At 40.5% G+C, this 16,465-nt stretch overlaps 1 protein-coding gene across 2 annotated transcripts in view; it reads right to left on the reverse strand.

Moving 5' to 3' along the window:
- Window positions 1-11,934: 11,934 nt before the first annotated feature.
- The window catches only part of SAE1 (SUMO1 activating enzyme subunit 1), a 39,443-nt gene continuing 34,912 nt past the window's right edge, over window positions 11,935-16,465 (reverse strand). For both annotated transcript variants that reach the window (XM_072431136.1, XM_072431135.1), the window contains exons 8-9: window positions 13,878-13,947; window positions 11,935-13,780 (exon numbers count right to left, since the gene is read on the reverse strand). In XM_072431136.1, coding sequence (XP_072287237.1) covers window positions 13,688-13,780; window positions 13,878-13,947 — 163 coding nt within the window. In that variant the 3' untranslated portion in view covers window positions 11,935-13,687. The remainder of the gene's footprint in view (window positions 13,781-13,877; window positions 13,948-16,465) is intronic.

Genomic DNA, 16,465 nt, shown 5'->3' on the forward strand with positions numbered 1-16,465 from the left:
TTATACTGCTGAGGATGGAAAATTCAAAGTTCTCTGGAGGACAAGGCGTGACTTATTATGCTGATAAATGTCTTCACTGGGAATTCCCATCATTGCAGCAGGTTATCTCTCACTCCATGTTGTGTCTGTAGAACAGGAAATAAATGGAAATCTCTCCAAATGTACAACATGAGAGATGTTTTAACCCTTTGTTACTCTAACAAAACAGTTTATAATAAAGTTTTAGGAAATCCGCTTGGGTGGATTGTGCCACAATCAGTCTGCAGAACAATGATCCACCAATCGGAGCCGCTAACCAACGTCTTATGCCTATGGCCAGCCGTAGACGGTAAAATTCCACAGATGTCATTGAGGGAAATCTACAAAAATATCCTGCAGGTGGTATGTGCACCCACACGCCAGGTAGCTGTGCGCTCTCTCTAATTGTCCCTACGCAGCTGTCCTGGGAGTCCCACAGGACGCTTGTACTGAAATGGCCTCTGGGTTGCAAGTCCCTATTGTTCCAGTGAGAGTGGCAGACGTAACATAACATAACAACACATTGTCCTCGCTGACCCGGGAAATCAGTCCTCTAGTCAGAGCTCTGACCCAGCACAGATCACAAGACTGAGCGTGACGTCAGGGCCTGATAACATCAGCATTGTGTGGCTGCAGAGCTGAAGAGTACGCGCGTCTTCTGCTTTTACTGCAACCATCGTGTACATATAGCAAGAAAAACCACAATGACAACTCGGAGGAAAATCCACCAAATGCTGGGATAGCACAGCGACAATCAGCAAAATCAGACAATCATCCAAAACTTGCTAAACGTTACCGGGAAGTTTTGTAACTGGGCTAAAGGGTAAAAAGTTTATTCTGTGGTCATTTTCATAAAAAAACATAAATATTCATATTAGTCTTTGTTAAAGTGTGTCTAAAGCCAAAACCACAATTTATTTATTTTCTGCTGTCTCACCCAGGGGATTTTTCTAAACTTCCTGTCTAGAAACACAACAGGAAGTGAGAGATGATATACAGCATGTTATTACCGGAACAAGGGGCCCATTGGAGGATTTCCAGACCGAGCAACTACTCAACATTTTAGATTTGTCCTCATCTTTGTCTCTGTGACAATAAATAATAGGATTTATAGAGAGGGTGAATCTTCTAAACGCAAAGCCAGGACAAATAGAGGGGGTGAATTTCCTCAGTGGCAATGTCAGGTTTAGTGGAGAGGGTGAAACTTCCAAGTGGCAATGCCAGGGTTATTGGAGAGGGTGAATCTCCCCAGTGGCAGTCAGGTTTATTGGAGAGGGTGAATCTTCTAAACGCAAAGCCAGGGCCATTCGAGAGGGTGAATCTCACTAATGGCAATGCCAGGTTTAATAGAGAGGGTGAATCTCCCCAGTGGCAATGCCAGGACAATTAGAGGGGGTGAATTTCCCCAGTGGCAATATCAGGTTTAATAGAGAGGGTGAAACTTCCAAGTGGCAATGCCAGGGTTATTGGAGAGGGTGAATCTTCCAAACGCAAAGCCAGGACAATTCAAGAGGGTGAATCTCACCAATGGCAACGACAGGTTTAATAGAGAGGGTGAATATCCCCAGTGGCAATGCCAGGTTTAATAGAGAGGGTGAATCTTCCAAGTGGTAATGCCAGGGTTATTAGAGAGGGTGAATCTCCCCAGTGGTAATGCCAGGATTAATAGAGAGTGTAAATCTCTCCAGTGGCAATGTCAGGTTTATTGGAGAGGGTGAATCTCACAAGTGGAAACACTAGGTTCAATAAAGTAGGTGAATTTTCCTGTGACAACACCCGGATCAATAGCGAGAGGGGATCTTCCTAGTGGCAACATCAGGAATGTTGGGAGGGTGAATTTCCCCAAAGGCAATACCAGGTTTTTTAGGGAAGGTGAATGTCCTTAACAGTTGGTTTATAAGAAAGGGTGAATCTCCCCAGTGGCAATGCCAGGCTAATTAGAGAGGGTGAATCTCCCCAGTGGCAATGCCAGGTTTTATAGAGAAGGTGAATCTCCTTAGAAATAGGTTTATATGAGAGGGTGAATCTCACCAGTGGCAATACCATTTTTTAAAGACGGGGTCTATCTCTCCAGGGGCAATGCCAGGTTTATTGCAGAGGGTGAATCTTCCCAGTGGAAACGCTAGGTTCGATAAAGCATGTGAATCTCCCCTGTGACAACACCGGGATCGATAGAGAGAGTGAATCATCCTAGTGGCAACACCAGGAATATTGGGATGGTGAATGTCCCCAGTGGCAATACCAAATTTTATAGGGAAGGTGAATCTTCTTACTAGGACTAATAGGGTGAATCTCCTTAGTAGTGACACAGACAGCAATGTCATTACAGGTTATCTAACTCTTCCTTGCTGAATAAAACAAGTTTTGGGTTTCATGCACTGCAGGGCCTGGTGACACCATCCCATGAGTAATGTGTGTTGTGTTCATGCAGCACATCTTCTCGCTGCAGGTGCTAATGTGCATTGTGGTGCTATAAATGCTGCATGCATGATTCTTGGTCTGTTGTGGTACAGTAGTCTAATAAATAGGCTGCCTTAATGTCCATGTTTTTAATGACTTGAAGGATTCTAGGATGGGTAAAGGGCCCCTAAAGTTATTGAGGATTTATTTAGATTGATGGCTGTAAATTGATCAGTTACCACTTAACAAACTGGCCCTTATAATGACGGAGGCGGTTGGGGATGTCTGACCACCAACCATCGATCACAATTGTGCTTGTGGCTAATTGGCAGCTAATAGTCTGCCAGGTGCCTGGGAACCGCCATGATTATGCAAATCTGAGCAAGCGTTGTATAATTTATAATGATCAGCAAACATGGTGACCCTTTCATTCTGTTATCTCAGTGCTGTCTGGAAACAATAGCTTCTCTTCAGTAATGATTGGTGGCAGAAGTCATGTGATCTAGGCTGCCTAGGCTAAGCGCCTGTGAACAGCATCACATACGTATATTTGTATATGTAAATCTCTTTATGCCAATCCACTTTATTAGTGGTCTGTAAATGTGCTTTGGTTGTATTGTCTGTTGAGCAGCACCACAGAATATGGCGGCACTACATAAATCATAATTATATTAAAGAATAATATTATTTCACAGCAACACAAGACACTTTTATCGGGAACTTTTGTTTTGCATACAGTGAGGGAAAGAAGTATTTGATCCCCTGCTGATTTTGTACGTTTGACAAAGAAATGACCAGTCTATAATTGTAATGGTAGGTTTATTGTAGCTGTGAGAGATAGAACAACAACAAAAGAACCCTCAAAAACCCAGTGCTCAAAAGTCAGAGCTTGATGTGCATTGTAATGAGTGAAATAAGTATTTGATCCCTTATCAATCAGTCTGCAGACTGGCTGGGCCACTCCAGGACCTTCATGTGCTTTTTCTTGAGCCACTCCTTTGTTCCCTTGGCCGTGTGTTTTGGGTCATTCTCATGCTGGAATACCCATCCATGACCCATTTTCAATGCCCTGGCTAAAGGAAGGAGGTGCTCACCCAAGATTTGACAGTACACTTATGGTTGGATATACCTGGGTGTCTCGTTGCCTATGGTTGGATATATCTGGGTGTCTCGTTGCTTATGGTTGGATATACCTGGGTGTCTCATTGCCTATGAATGGACATACTTGGGTGTCTCTATTGCTTATGTTTGGATTTACATGTGTTTAGTGTAAATATTCTTATCGGCACGCATGTTAAACTATTACAAACCTTGTTTCTATGTAAAGTTGGTGATTATCAGTGTACATTGGCAGCCCTTTGATCTCTTTATCTCAATGCTCACTGAAAATAATACATATTAGTGGCTAGAGATCATGTGATCCAGGCTGCCTAGGCAAGGAATAGCATTTAAGGCAAAGAACTATTTTTTTTTTTTTTTAAATGAAAATGACACTGTGATTTGGGTTTGCTGATGTCCTCCATATAAATAGGGGGCACTTAATGATAAGTCGGCCTTAAGAAGATGAACTTTAGTCAACAAAGTAAAATACAGGTAGTCCCAGGGTTACATACGAGATGAGGACTGTAGGTTTGTTCTTAAGTTGAAATTGTCGGAACAGGTACATTATTTTAATAAATGCAATTAGTACAGATGTTTGTCTCAATATATTATTAGGCAGCATGGTGTCAGTTACTGTATACAATCCTCACTGTGAGTTAAAAAAAGCAAGAAAAAAAAACTTTAAGATCACTCACAACCTTAGCTGTGTCTAGAAAAAGATTTCTTCAGCAAGTTATGCAAACCCCCCCTCCCCCATCAAGCTTCCGTCTTGCACATAAGGAGCAGGGAAGCCCGTTTGTATCTAGGAGTCGTCTGTATGTCCGATGTCCTTAACCCGGGGACTACCTGTAGCTCCCTAGTCAGAGCGTTCTCTGAGAATTCTTTAATACAAACATAAAAAACAACAACAAAGCTACATTTATATTGTCCAGAATAAAGACTAGGTTGTAGGGACACATTGAGGAGTCTCTTAGACCCTTCATCCTCATTACAATGGTCCAAAATCTGGGCTTGAGAATATACTCTCAGGCCCAGATTTTGTACCATTGTGATGAGGATGAAGGGTCTACCAAACTACCCAAAGGGCCCGATTCATTAAAGCTCCCCAAGGCTGGAGAGGATACCCTTTCAGCAGTGAAGCTGGGTGATCCAGCAAACCTAAAATGGATCTGGTCCAGGATTGAAAACATTTGCTAGTATGGAAGATAGCTCTAAATGTGACCGTTTATCATCTCTTAGATTGTTAGCTTTTCACTGTCTGTATCTGTCTGTCATTTGCAACCCCTATTTATTGTACAGTGTGACGAGATATGTTGGTGCCATATAAATTCTGTTAAATAGTAATATAGGTAAAATAGGAAATGACTTAGAAAAAAACGATTCCAGGTTTTCAGGATCGCCCATTTTTACTGATGAAAGTGTATCCTCTCCAGGCTTGGAATGGTTTAATAAATCAGGCCCAATGTGTCACTAAAGAGAACCTGTAATCTGCTCTATGCTATTGCACAGGGGGTTTCAGCTTCCCTAGAAGTAAATTAACCAAAAAAGCCCCTTGCCAGCATACAGCCATGCCAACATACGTACATGGCCATAAATACCCATCAGGTGGACACACATATGAAAAATTATGTTAGGTAAAAAATGGTCAAGGCTCATTTGTGGTCATTTCTGAATTGCTGGGCTTTTACAGTGGAATGAAATTATATAAAAAAAAAAATGTAAGCAGGTAGGATATATTTTGCAGAAAGACAGGCGATGTCCCTTCTAGAATAAAATAAACTTACCTGTCTGTTCACAATGTTTTTTATTATGTACATGGGCAGCTCAGTGTACAATGGCAGATATCCAGGCAATACCCTCAGTAGCCAGCAAGAAATTACCTGCTGCGCACATGCTCAAAAGTTACTTTTTTCCCACTTGGCCAATCAAAATAGCCAAATATCCTGAACATGGAAGAAAACTGGTGGTGATGGCACCTGTAACTGAATAAGGAAATGTGATCAGGCAAGTAAGTTGTATCTGCAATAAAGGACCTGCCTGTTCCAGTTTACATTTTAATTCCTCTTTAAAGCATCCTCTATGTACGTTTTTGGGTACCATAGTTTCACAGACATGACAATTAAGCAGCTTGATATGTATTTACTAGATACAACATATTTATTATGGGAATTATATTGTCTTTCTTTGCACTAAACTTCATTTGTATTTTGCTGCATGGGTTTGATAAACATTATTACATATATCATGTGATATAAAAAATGCTGCAGTGAAACCTGCGCTGGGTTTCCCCCCATTTTATTAAGTGAACCTGTCAGAGCCTTTAACATGTGTAGGCTAACAATGCTATTAAGTGCAGATACCTTGTGATACCTGCTAGTAGGGATGACTGCCAATGTATTGCATTTCATTACCTTTATTATATATGTTTATGTTTGATGCAAGGCTCTAGACAATAATCATTTATGTGTTGATTGCCTGAAGTCCTAAACTCAGGGTAAATTGAATGATTCCTGTGTACATACCATTTTTTGGAGTTTTACTTGTGTTACATCCCTACCTTCAAATACTTGCGGAGAACCTGAAGCTGAATATTGGACTTCAACATCTATCCAAGTTCTCCCATAGTTTAATTGCCCTGTACCAAAACTTTTGTGTCTCAGTGCTGAAAAATAGTACAAGAGTACAACAAGTTGTGGCTCTTCTCCATCGTGTATTGGTTACCCAGACATGAACCATCTCACTCATAACCTCATCACACGCACGGCTCCAAGACTTTTCTAGAGCCGCCCCGACTCTCTGGAATGGTCTTCCTCGTCCTATTCAGCTTGCCCGTACTTTCTGCACATTTAAAAGAGCACTCAAAACCTATTTTTTCAAACTTGCCTACCCATCTTTTACCCCTCACTACTTCCCACCACTCCATATCTCCTCTTCTATTGTGGGTTACTTCCTCCACCTCCTGGATTGTAAGCTCTTCGGGACAGGGTCCTCTCCTTCTCCTGTGTCCCTGTCTGTCATTCGCAAATCCTATTTAATCTACAGCGCTGCATAATATGTTGGAGCTATATAAATCCTGTTTAATAATAATAATAATAATTACTAACTACCTACCTGTGCGATGTTGCAGAAGTGTAAATCACAAGACTCAAAGTACAGAATTACAAATCCTTCAGGAGGTAAAACGATTAAAGCTGAACTCCATGTATATCTTAAATTTCTACTTGCAGTGGCTCCACTAGTTACTTTTTGATGTCTAGGTCCTGCTGGGGAGATTTCACTTCCTGTTTTGACAATAAAACAAAAATTGAGAGGAAGTCTTTCCAAAGCAACAATAATTCCAGATTTCAGTATTTTTCGGTAACGATGGTCACCCAAGACAATCTCCAAACTGTTATCAGAAATAAAGATCAGTAGGGGGTCTAATACTTCATTACCTCGCAAATTCAAGGGTTAGAGTCTTTACATACAAGTTAACCTTTGCAGTGCAGTGTTGGCGAATTACTGCAAGGCAACATTTTACATATAGAACAAAGCTTTAAAACTGTGTATTTAGATGATCTCTCCAGTTCTAGTATAAGATGAAGAAGGCTACAATGATTGAAGCAGAAAATGAAAGCTTTCACAAATAAATGATTCATAAATGTTATTTATGTCACAAGATAAAGGATTGGCCACATTATGTCCCAGGGATCACACAACAAGTTACCATGAGCTTCCCGGAGTCCAGGGAGACATAAGGCAGGGAAAGGCCCATTGTGGCTCAGATATGAGTGTTGAATTCCTGTTTTGCAGCCAGTGTTGTTGGTGGGAACAAGACAGCGAGAGCCCAGTGCCAGAGAAGCATGACATGTCTTTCCTGTTTATGACGATCCTCGTGCTGAAACCTCACTATCTTCATTAGCTATGATTTCCTTTCACTGAAAAAAAGATGTATAGAAAAATCACATGGATTCTCTATTATCATACCAGTCATCCATGGATGATATAAGGCAATGTTTTCTGACCTTTTTAACAAGGGGGGAACCTTGAAATAACTTTCAAGTTTTAGGGAACCCCTGACAATAATAGCAATGTCCAAATGTAGGACAGCACGGTGGCTCAGTGGTTAGCACTCTGGCCTTTGCAGTGCTAGGTCTCAGGTTTGAATTTCGTCCAGCACACTATCTGCATGGAGTTTGCAGGTTCTCCCTGTGTCTGTGTGGGTTTCCTCCCACATTCCAAAAACATGCAGTTAGGTTAATTTGCTTCCCCCCAAAATTGACCTTAGACTTTGTAAAGACATATGACTATGGCAGAGATATTAGAATAAGTGAGTCTTTAAACAGGCAGGCTGCAGCTTATTAGGTATGTGGTTATTTGCTGTATCCTGCATGGACTGCTGTGACCTATGACTAGGAAACCCCATGGGCTCAGAGTCAGTGAGTTCAATTAGCCTGGCCATAAAGAATATCTAGTGCCAGCAATAAGTACTGCAGGAAAGTCTCTGGACTGATGATGAATATCACAGCCATTGCTGTTGTTTTTATTAGTTTTTATGTTGGCTAAAGTTCCTATTCATTTGAAGGCCCTGTATGGACATTCCCAAATTTTTGTAAATTGAACAATATTTAAACTTATACTATTTCATCTTCTGATCGTGCAAGAAAATGTAGATGCCATTTCCTTACAGAAATACTTTAATTCAAAACACCATTGCATTCCAAAATCATCATGATTGGCTAACTTTTTCCAAAATTAAATTTTCAAATGGTCTTTTCAGAGTAATACTGACATATATGATTGGTGTCAACAATGAAAAAAATAAAAAAACTTTACCTGTTGCAAACTTTGAATCAAATTTTTTTGGGTGTACTTTTATTTGTCCAATTTGTGTCCCATGTGGTAGAGTTCCTTTCACTTCCTGACCTGCGGACACAACGACATTTCCAAGAAATAAGTGAATCTCTGAACTAGAATCCCTATTGGATTTTCCTTCTATTCCTTTGTTGGTGACAACTCAAAATGTTGAATAGTCTCTCACTTGAGTCTCTCCCAGTGACAATGGCCATCAGGACAAATAGAGAGGCAGACTTCTACTCTTACAAGTACGGAGACAGTCATAGGTTTTAACCCCAGGGTAAAGAAGATTATTAGATACACTTTAATTTAGTATGATATTTACATAGGAAGATTTATTTATATTTATGGAGGGGCAGGGGACAGAAATAGGGGAAATCCGGTAATAAAACCGGTACGGCATGGTTTGCCTACCTGAAAACGTCATTTAGCTCAGTGTATGTATGGATTCTCTGCATATAATTAGAAGTCTAGTGCCCGCAATTAACCTCTGATGTCATAGAAAACATTGACATGTGGACTCTGACCCTCATAAAGACACTAAATAGTATGGCAGCGAAGACAAGCGATAAAGAAAGCAAGCGGAAAAGGCTGCCCTCTAAGTGCGCCATCAGTGGTGCGCGCCAACTAACACTTCAAGACAATCTGAAAATTACCAGGCGACAGGCATAATGTTCCCGCTGCAGACAGCCCGCCTACATCTTTCCAGTTAAATGGGGGAGCAGAATTAACCTGTCTTATGAAAGAACACTGAGTCACACATACAAGACATGAGGATGGTTTAACCTCACATAGCCTGACTATATTAGACATGGTGGAAAGATTTCAAACAATTCCCATCTGCTTTTCTTTTGTCCTCAATGACTAATGAAGATTATGCTCCTTAATGACTTTACAAGAGAAACATGGTGTTTCCCCAAAGACTGAGGTATGTACCATTAGATAACTTGTTCATCGGAGATGGTACATCTACATTATTGGAAGAACACTTTCACTCCAACAATAGCAAGTGCAAGTGGAAAAATCGTTAGCATAGTGCTAATGAGAACATTGGTGGCGGCCTCAATGAAAGGCCATCTTAGAGGAACGTTGACTATGACACTATACTAAAACCTAATGGATGCCGACAAGAACACGGATTAGGACTGAAATAAAAAGAAGCAATAATTTCAGACCTTGCTCAGTGAGAATGAAAGCAGAAGGCCAACATGCACGCTGACGACTCCTTTATGCCAGTATATTAGCATGACAACCAGAAATCTAGAATTTTCATAACAAGGTCAGCAATGATAGCCCAATGACTTCACTTGTGAAAACATTCCTTAAACTAGAACTAAAGTTTCATATTTAAAATTTGTGATCAGGCAGGGTTTTATTGCAAAAAGAGACAGGTGATTTCTTCTGTGAAAAAACAAAACAAAAAAAAACATACCTGCCTGATTGCTCCCTTAAACTGAAAATCGCTGAGCTGGGCAGTTCCGCATTGCTTGCCAGGATACCCAGCACATCCCAGCTTCCCCTGTGACTGCCGGGGCTGAAAAAACTCCTCCTTAAACTTGGCATCGGTTCTAATCCTTTTCTACTGTAACTCTTGAGAATTGACTATATTTTTTTAAATGAAAGATATAAGCGTTAAAGAATAAGCATCTGTATCAGCAATACACTCATATACATCATATAGTGGGTCGGTACCTTTGGATATTCATAGGGTACACAACTACAAACTATAGAGGAAAGAACATACATTTTTTGGTGTAGTATGAAAAACAAAATGCCTCCGATCTTAACGCATTTCGCCTTTTGGCTTCCTCAGGGGTATTTCTGAGGAAGTTAGATATTTGAAAAGAAAGAATTGCAGCAGAAAGGAAAGCAATATAAAGGTCAAAGGTTCTGCTGCAGGTAAGTATCCTCCTTGGGATGTAACTGTGCAGGTAATCAGTGGAGTTTGCAGGGCTGTGGGTAGTTCCCAGAGGGTTAATCCTGGGTGTATGCAGCCAGATTAACCCTCTGGGAGATACAGTTCCATCTCCCTATCTATATATGATGTTAGACACAATTTTGTTTGTGATTTTCAATACAAATTTGTTTGTCAAAAAAAAACCAAGCTTTTCTTTGTTCTCAATCTTTCATTGTAATGATGTGGGATTGGCATTACTAAGGTAGGGAGGGAAGAGATACCTTTATTGCTATTAGTTTTAAATATTTAGATGCTGTTACTTTAAGTACCTGAAAGCATCTCGATATCAGCATCCTGTAATTCCCTGTACAGCAGATTAGATGAGACCTAGCAGCCAGCTGGGTTCTGCAGTATATACCTGTGCTGACAGTAGGCTGGGCTGACCTCATGAGTGTGCTGCTGCTCTTTAACTGCTCATTCAGTAGGTTGCAGGTGTATTTTCTCTCCATGTAGGGGATCAAACTGCTTTAAATGTCTGAGGGGCCCTGTCACATAGGAGAGAGAAGAAAGACCTTAATAAAAAAGAGTAACACATAATACCAGTCAGTTGCAATCAATTTAGTGTCCTGACAATTTATATCATGTGCTTCTATTACAGGTAGACAGATATTGTCTATCTTAGCTTAAAAGAGGGGAAACATCTTAAAAGTACCTAGAAAACAGTCACCAGGTGGTAGTGCTTATTGACGAGAGACGTGCAACATCAAAAACCAAACTCGTGGCTCCAGGCGACTTTTTAAGCGCCACACTGCAATATTCACCGCAAAGTGTAGAGCTCAGCTGTGCGCAGCGATGTCACACACGCAGGAATAACACCATCAGTGGCCATACAATAACTGAAAAGGATCACGCGTCGTTGTGGAAGTCAGCGGCAAAGATTAAGGCTTCTGAAGATGCAGCAATGAAAAGTGCTAGACCTGCCATAGCTGCACAGTATCCATCATAAGTGGCCAGGTTACTGTGCAAGCTAATCATTTATGGCAGAAGAAAAAAATCTAATAATTATGGTAAACCAACTCAGTTTTATTTCTTACTCATCTGCAAGAAGTCAGTGTTCTCCCCAGCCCCTTTTAGCTGGGTGCACCACCCGGCTGTTTTTGGGTAGTTACTGATCAGTTGGGTCACAATACAGGGGCTGCCACCCGCCTAAAATTTCTTCTCATCCAGCTTAAAATATTTTCTGGGTTGAGCACTGAAAGTGTCACAGATTGTTGTGGAAACCTCCCAGATCTGTATTGACTTGCTCATTATATGTGTTGGAATATGGTGACTCCATAGTCTATGATGTTGCCTGCCAATGTATGTATACCTTCCATCATAGTTACCTAAATGTTCATTTTTAGGTAAAACCATCCAATCCTTATGGTAGGCCGACCCATGTCCTTTATACACCCTGTACCAGCTTTGATAAGAATCCTCTCACAGAGGCTATGGACTGAGCTGTAAAGCTGGAGATTGCTGTATTAAAGCAGTCAGTGCTACAAGAAACATATTTTCTGGATTGTATTCTGGATTTATGACTGTACTTTTCAGCCTTGTTCTTTGTGTACACTTCATTATCAAGATGATGGAATAAACAGGGCAGTGTGATCACTACAGTAAAATTACACGAAACCCACACATGACAAACAAGTTTTTATTGAAAATTAAAAAATATTTCCAAAAAACAAAAAAACAAAATACTTTTAACATGCTATTACAAAAACATTAGACCAAAACATTGCAGATTGTAACCAATATTTACCGGGCTTGTGGTGCAATGCTGAATGATAACAGGATGGGTATACAAAAATGGTTTTTTACCTCTTCAATGTTACAAAGCCAGAAAATAAATGGCAAATTGTAGCCATTACTATCACAAAGTAGTAACAGCTGCAACAGACCAGGTTTTTTCTTTGTAGGCAAACTGCACCCAGGGCAGACAATTGTGGCATTGCAGGTAATCTGAATCACATCGTCCTATACGTGCTGAGAAAACCATTGGTGGTCTTTGTAACAGATGATCAATGCTGTCACCATCTCCTAAGTGGCTTTCCTTTACTGCAGGGAAAAATGCTGGAGAAGAGACAAAGCCAAGGCTGGGCATCTCCAAAACAAGAAGCTGGCAGGTGATTCAGCTCACCATGTTGTGTGTACTTCAATAAATCTGGATCACTCAGGTCCAAATGCCTCGTTCCCAGTAACCTTAACAAAATATTGGTTTTCCTACCTCTCCCCAGACCTTTACCATGGATGATTACCCTCTGATGATTCTTCTGTAAACCTCAATAAACTCCAATGCGAAATGTGCAAAAGGAGATAATTTAGGATTGGAATCTTTGAGTGTGCCCCTCATTCATTGACAATAAAATACACCTTTCCCTGTAAAATATGGAACTAGTTCACATCATCATGTTGATGTGCATTGGAAATATTCCTGTAGGCTACATTTTTTGTCTGTTGACTTGAATTTTTCTGTTTAAATACATCTTCACACTTCATGTAAAATGCCCTAAAATAATCATACAAACAGCTGATAGGAAACAGCCAAACTTCTGCTACTTACTGTATACCTAAACCGAGGGAACCAAAACAGTACTTTATACACTGTGCTGGGGAGGTTAAACAACCACCAAATAGGTTTTGGGAAGAATAACTCTGATATTGTAAGGCAAAGCAGAAAAGCTTTGATTGCCAATGCATTTGCATGGCCTCATGAGAATTCCACTTTGGAATAAGGCACACCGTTCAACAAAATCAAATGTTGTGTCTATAGGAAAATTCCAGTGTGAAATGGAGATCACTTTAGACTCCCATTTCAACAAAGACTTTCCATGTATCTATTATAAAATAGAAGATTTTGTTAAAGCATGCACCTGATTATGAAACAAGCTTTTTATTTATTGGCTTCTCAGTATAATTTTACAGACTGAATAACCCACATTACCTGATCTTCACAAAGTTGCTCTTTTGCATCAAAATGTCATATCTACCCAAAACTGATAATAGTTAACACAACTCCTGAGATTGTAGTAATGAGATATCCCCCCAGAATTCCCATCGGCCAGTACAAAAGCAAAGGGGCTTACACTGCCCTCATAGATTGTCCATTGTAAAGAACATAATTCTGGGAGGTCAGCTGGGACACCTTTATTATGATCTTGTAGACAGGAGTTGGGGCAGGGATAGGAATCGGTGTAGGGAAATCTACCAATGTCATCTCAGAAAAATATTAATCTGTCAATTCAACCCACCAATGCCCTTCAAAATGGATACTCTCTGGGCGGAACTGTTCTTTAATGGTGAGGTAAAGTAACTAAAAAAGTGCCATTACATTGGTCCAATTTTTGCAAACATCCTGTGACACTCCAAGACAGCCAACAAGGATAATTTACATCATTTGCCACCTAAGCAGTCAACAACACCATTGCTCTTAAGCCCATCGAAGAAAAAGAAATTATTATGTGGAGCATCTCGTTGGGACAGTGCCTGGGTGGAAGGAAAAAAAATAAAGACATTATCAGTGTGTGGAATAAAAACAAAAGAAAAACAAATCAGGTGTGTCTATATAGCATGTTGTACTTACCTTTACAACTTCTTGACCCAAAACTCCTCCTACCACTGCACAGACAGGTGCCATCTCCGAAAAGCAATAGCTGAAAAAGTAACAAAGCATGAATTACTAACCAGGTTCTACAATTTCATGAAGGAAATGTGGAAAGTGGCTTCAACGGATAAAGGATCCATAACAAGGTGCGTCCTCCAAGACACCAGAGGCAGTACCCCCCACCACCACCACCAGTCGCACAAGCACCAGAAACATGACCCCCCCCCGCAAGGCTGTGCAAGCACCAGAGGTTTTACTTATCCTTGTGCATTTCCCCAATTATGACCTCCATCCTCTCCACAAAGCCACATAGCATACAGACATCAATACTACCAAGAACACAGCAGCGGGTCTGACGAAGACAGTTATAAAGCTGGATATGGTGAGTGGACGATCCTAACCTTCCTAATATAACCCAGCTCGGCTCTTTTCCTGTAAATCTCACTACTAAAGAGTAATAAGCCAACATTATATATGGAGATTCACAATAACATCTCACTTCTTCTGTGGACAATGGTGGATAAATTTGAATTTATTCTGATGAAGATTACACACGCAAGGCTGGGCACAATTATAGGTATACAGTGGTGAGTGATGACGTTGTGGTACAGCATGTGGTTTGATGAACACAGCTGTGATAATTGGTGCATGAGGCTTTCCTTGTAAAGAGAATGTCTCACCACAATGTGCTAATCTATGTAAAAAACATAAAAGAAAAACATGGCAAACCTAAACCATTCATGCTTTGTAGGGTACAAAGTGGTGATCAATTATAGGTATAAAAGAATCAAAGTAGACCCGGCGTACCACTTGGTGGATCAGCGCTGAGGATGCTGTGGGCATCTATAAGAATATATATCTAATGACACATACCAGATAAGGCGTGCCATTTAAAATTAATTTCTAAGTAAAGGGTCATTCGGCCAAAAAACAGACAAGATTAGAGCAAAAACCAAACATATACCACTTAGACTATGTTTGGGTTGTGCTGCATTTACCACTTCCTCAGCTGCCCCTATGGAGATGCTACAAGTAGCTTTCTACACAGCAGCCCTATAGATATTAAACGGGGGAAGAGCAGAAAGGTATTATTATGTGCAGACATGGTGCGAGTGACCGGCGAGGTGCCAGTATATTCATGCAGGATCCCTCAAACCTTGCCTAATAATTACCAACCAATTCAACAGTGCAGTTTGTACAGCTACCGGGGAGCATGATGCCCGGCTATGTTTTTGCTATATGGATGATCAACTTTACACTGTAAATAGGAGAAATGTTCCTTTTTTACTTTTTAACTATTACAGCAAATTGTGACGTTTCCTAACATCATCAAACTACTTTCCATCTTTATTTAATGCATCGACAGCCCAGCAGCTTTAGGTCTTTCAATGAATATGTATAAATGTGGGTAGCTGTCACTTCCTCTGGGGATGTGATTCTCATCATTGCCTTGCAACTTAAGTCATTGACCTCAAAAAAAAATCCTGTGTACATCAGCCAGATAAGTACACAGTAAACCTGGCAGACTGGAAAAAAAGGGAGGATATATAAGCATAATAATGTAGTTTGCAAAACTGTGCTTGAAAGCCATTTCTGACCCAATAGATGCCCTTCATGAACATACAAGGCACTGCAGCTTTTAGGAGCCCATATATTTAAAAAGATTAGTACATCTCTGCAATATCTGCACATTTTCATGGAAGTTACCAGCTCTGCCCGTCGATTTAGCAGCCCAAAAACAGAATAAAGGTGGTCAATTGTTAGGGGTTTCATACACTCTAACCCACCCCCAGGTTTAAAAAAAAGGGTATTAGTTAGGCTACACCACCAAGCATTAACCACCAATTTTGTGACCAGTCACCTATTTCCCAGCTCACTCAGCATAAAGGGGGTCATACACACATCTATAGGGTGGACACCTTGTGCAGTGAAATGTGGAAGCAGACTGAAGGTTCCGGAAGAGCTAGACTAAGTGAGGCTCTCACAACAGTATTTCAAACTCATGCGGGCAGTTTTTTCACTTTACAAACACTGGATTGTTCTCTACATTCACAAACTCCTGCTTGAAGTAGAGTATATGCTTCAATCCAATCAAACAAGTGTCTTACTTGAAGCCAATTCTAATGAAACTAGAAAGTTGGTCACTTGGCTGGAAAGGAAGACTCCTTGGGTAAAACTTTAAAAAATTGACACGCATTGTTTCTGTTTAGACTTCTGTGTTAGCGCAGGCTTCACTAAGATATATCTAAAGGTTTGTATGACCACACGTTACTGTACCACTGTGTTTAGATTCACACTTGCGGTGAGGTTGTGGTGTGTTTACTGCTTCCTTGTGCCAGGAACTGCTCCATAATGAATGAATAGGGGGTGGCAGTGAGCGGTACCATTACCGCTCACTGTCGCTAGCTGTCAAAATGTACAGACTGGTTCTATAGGAACCAGCGCAGTGGTGCGAGTGTTTAAGCAGCGGGTAAGTTGCCAGCCACGGGGATCGATCAATCCTGAGGAAGGTGTAAACCTGTCCTAAAATGTTCTTCTGATAATTATGAGAAAAAAAAAACACATAA

Source organism: Pyxicephalus adspersus, chromosome Z (genome assembly GCF_032062135.1).
Source record: "Pyxicephalus adspersus chromosome Z, UCB_Pads_2.0, whole genome shotgun sequence".
NCBI lineage: Eukaryota > Metazoa > Chordata > Amphibia > Anura > Pyxicephalidae > Pyxicephalus > Pyxicephalus adspersus.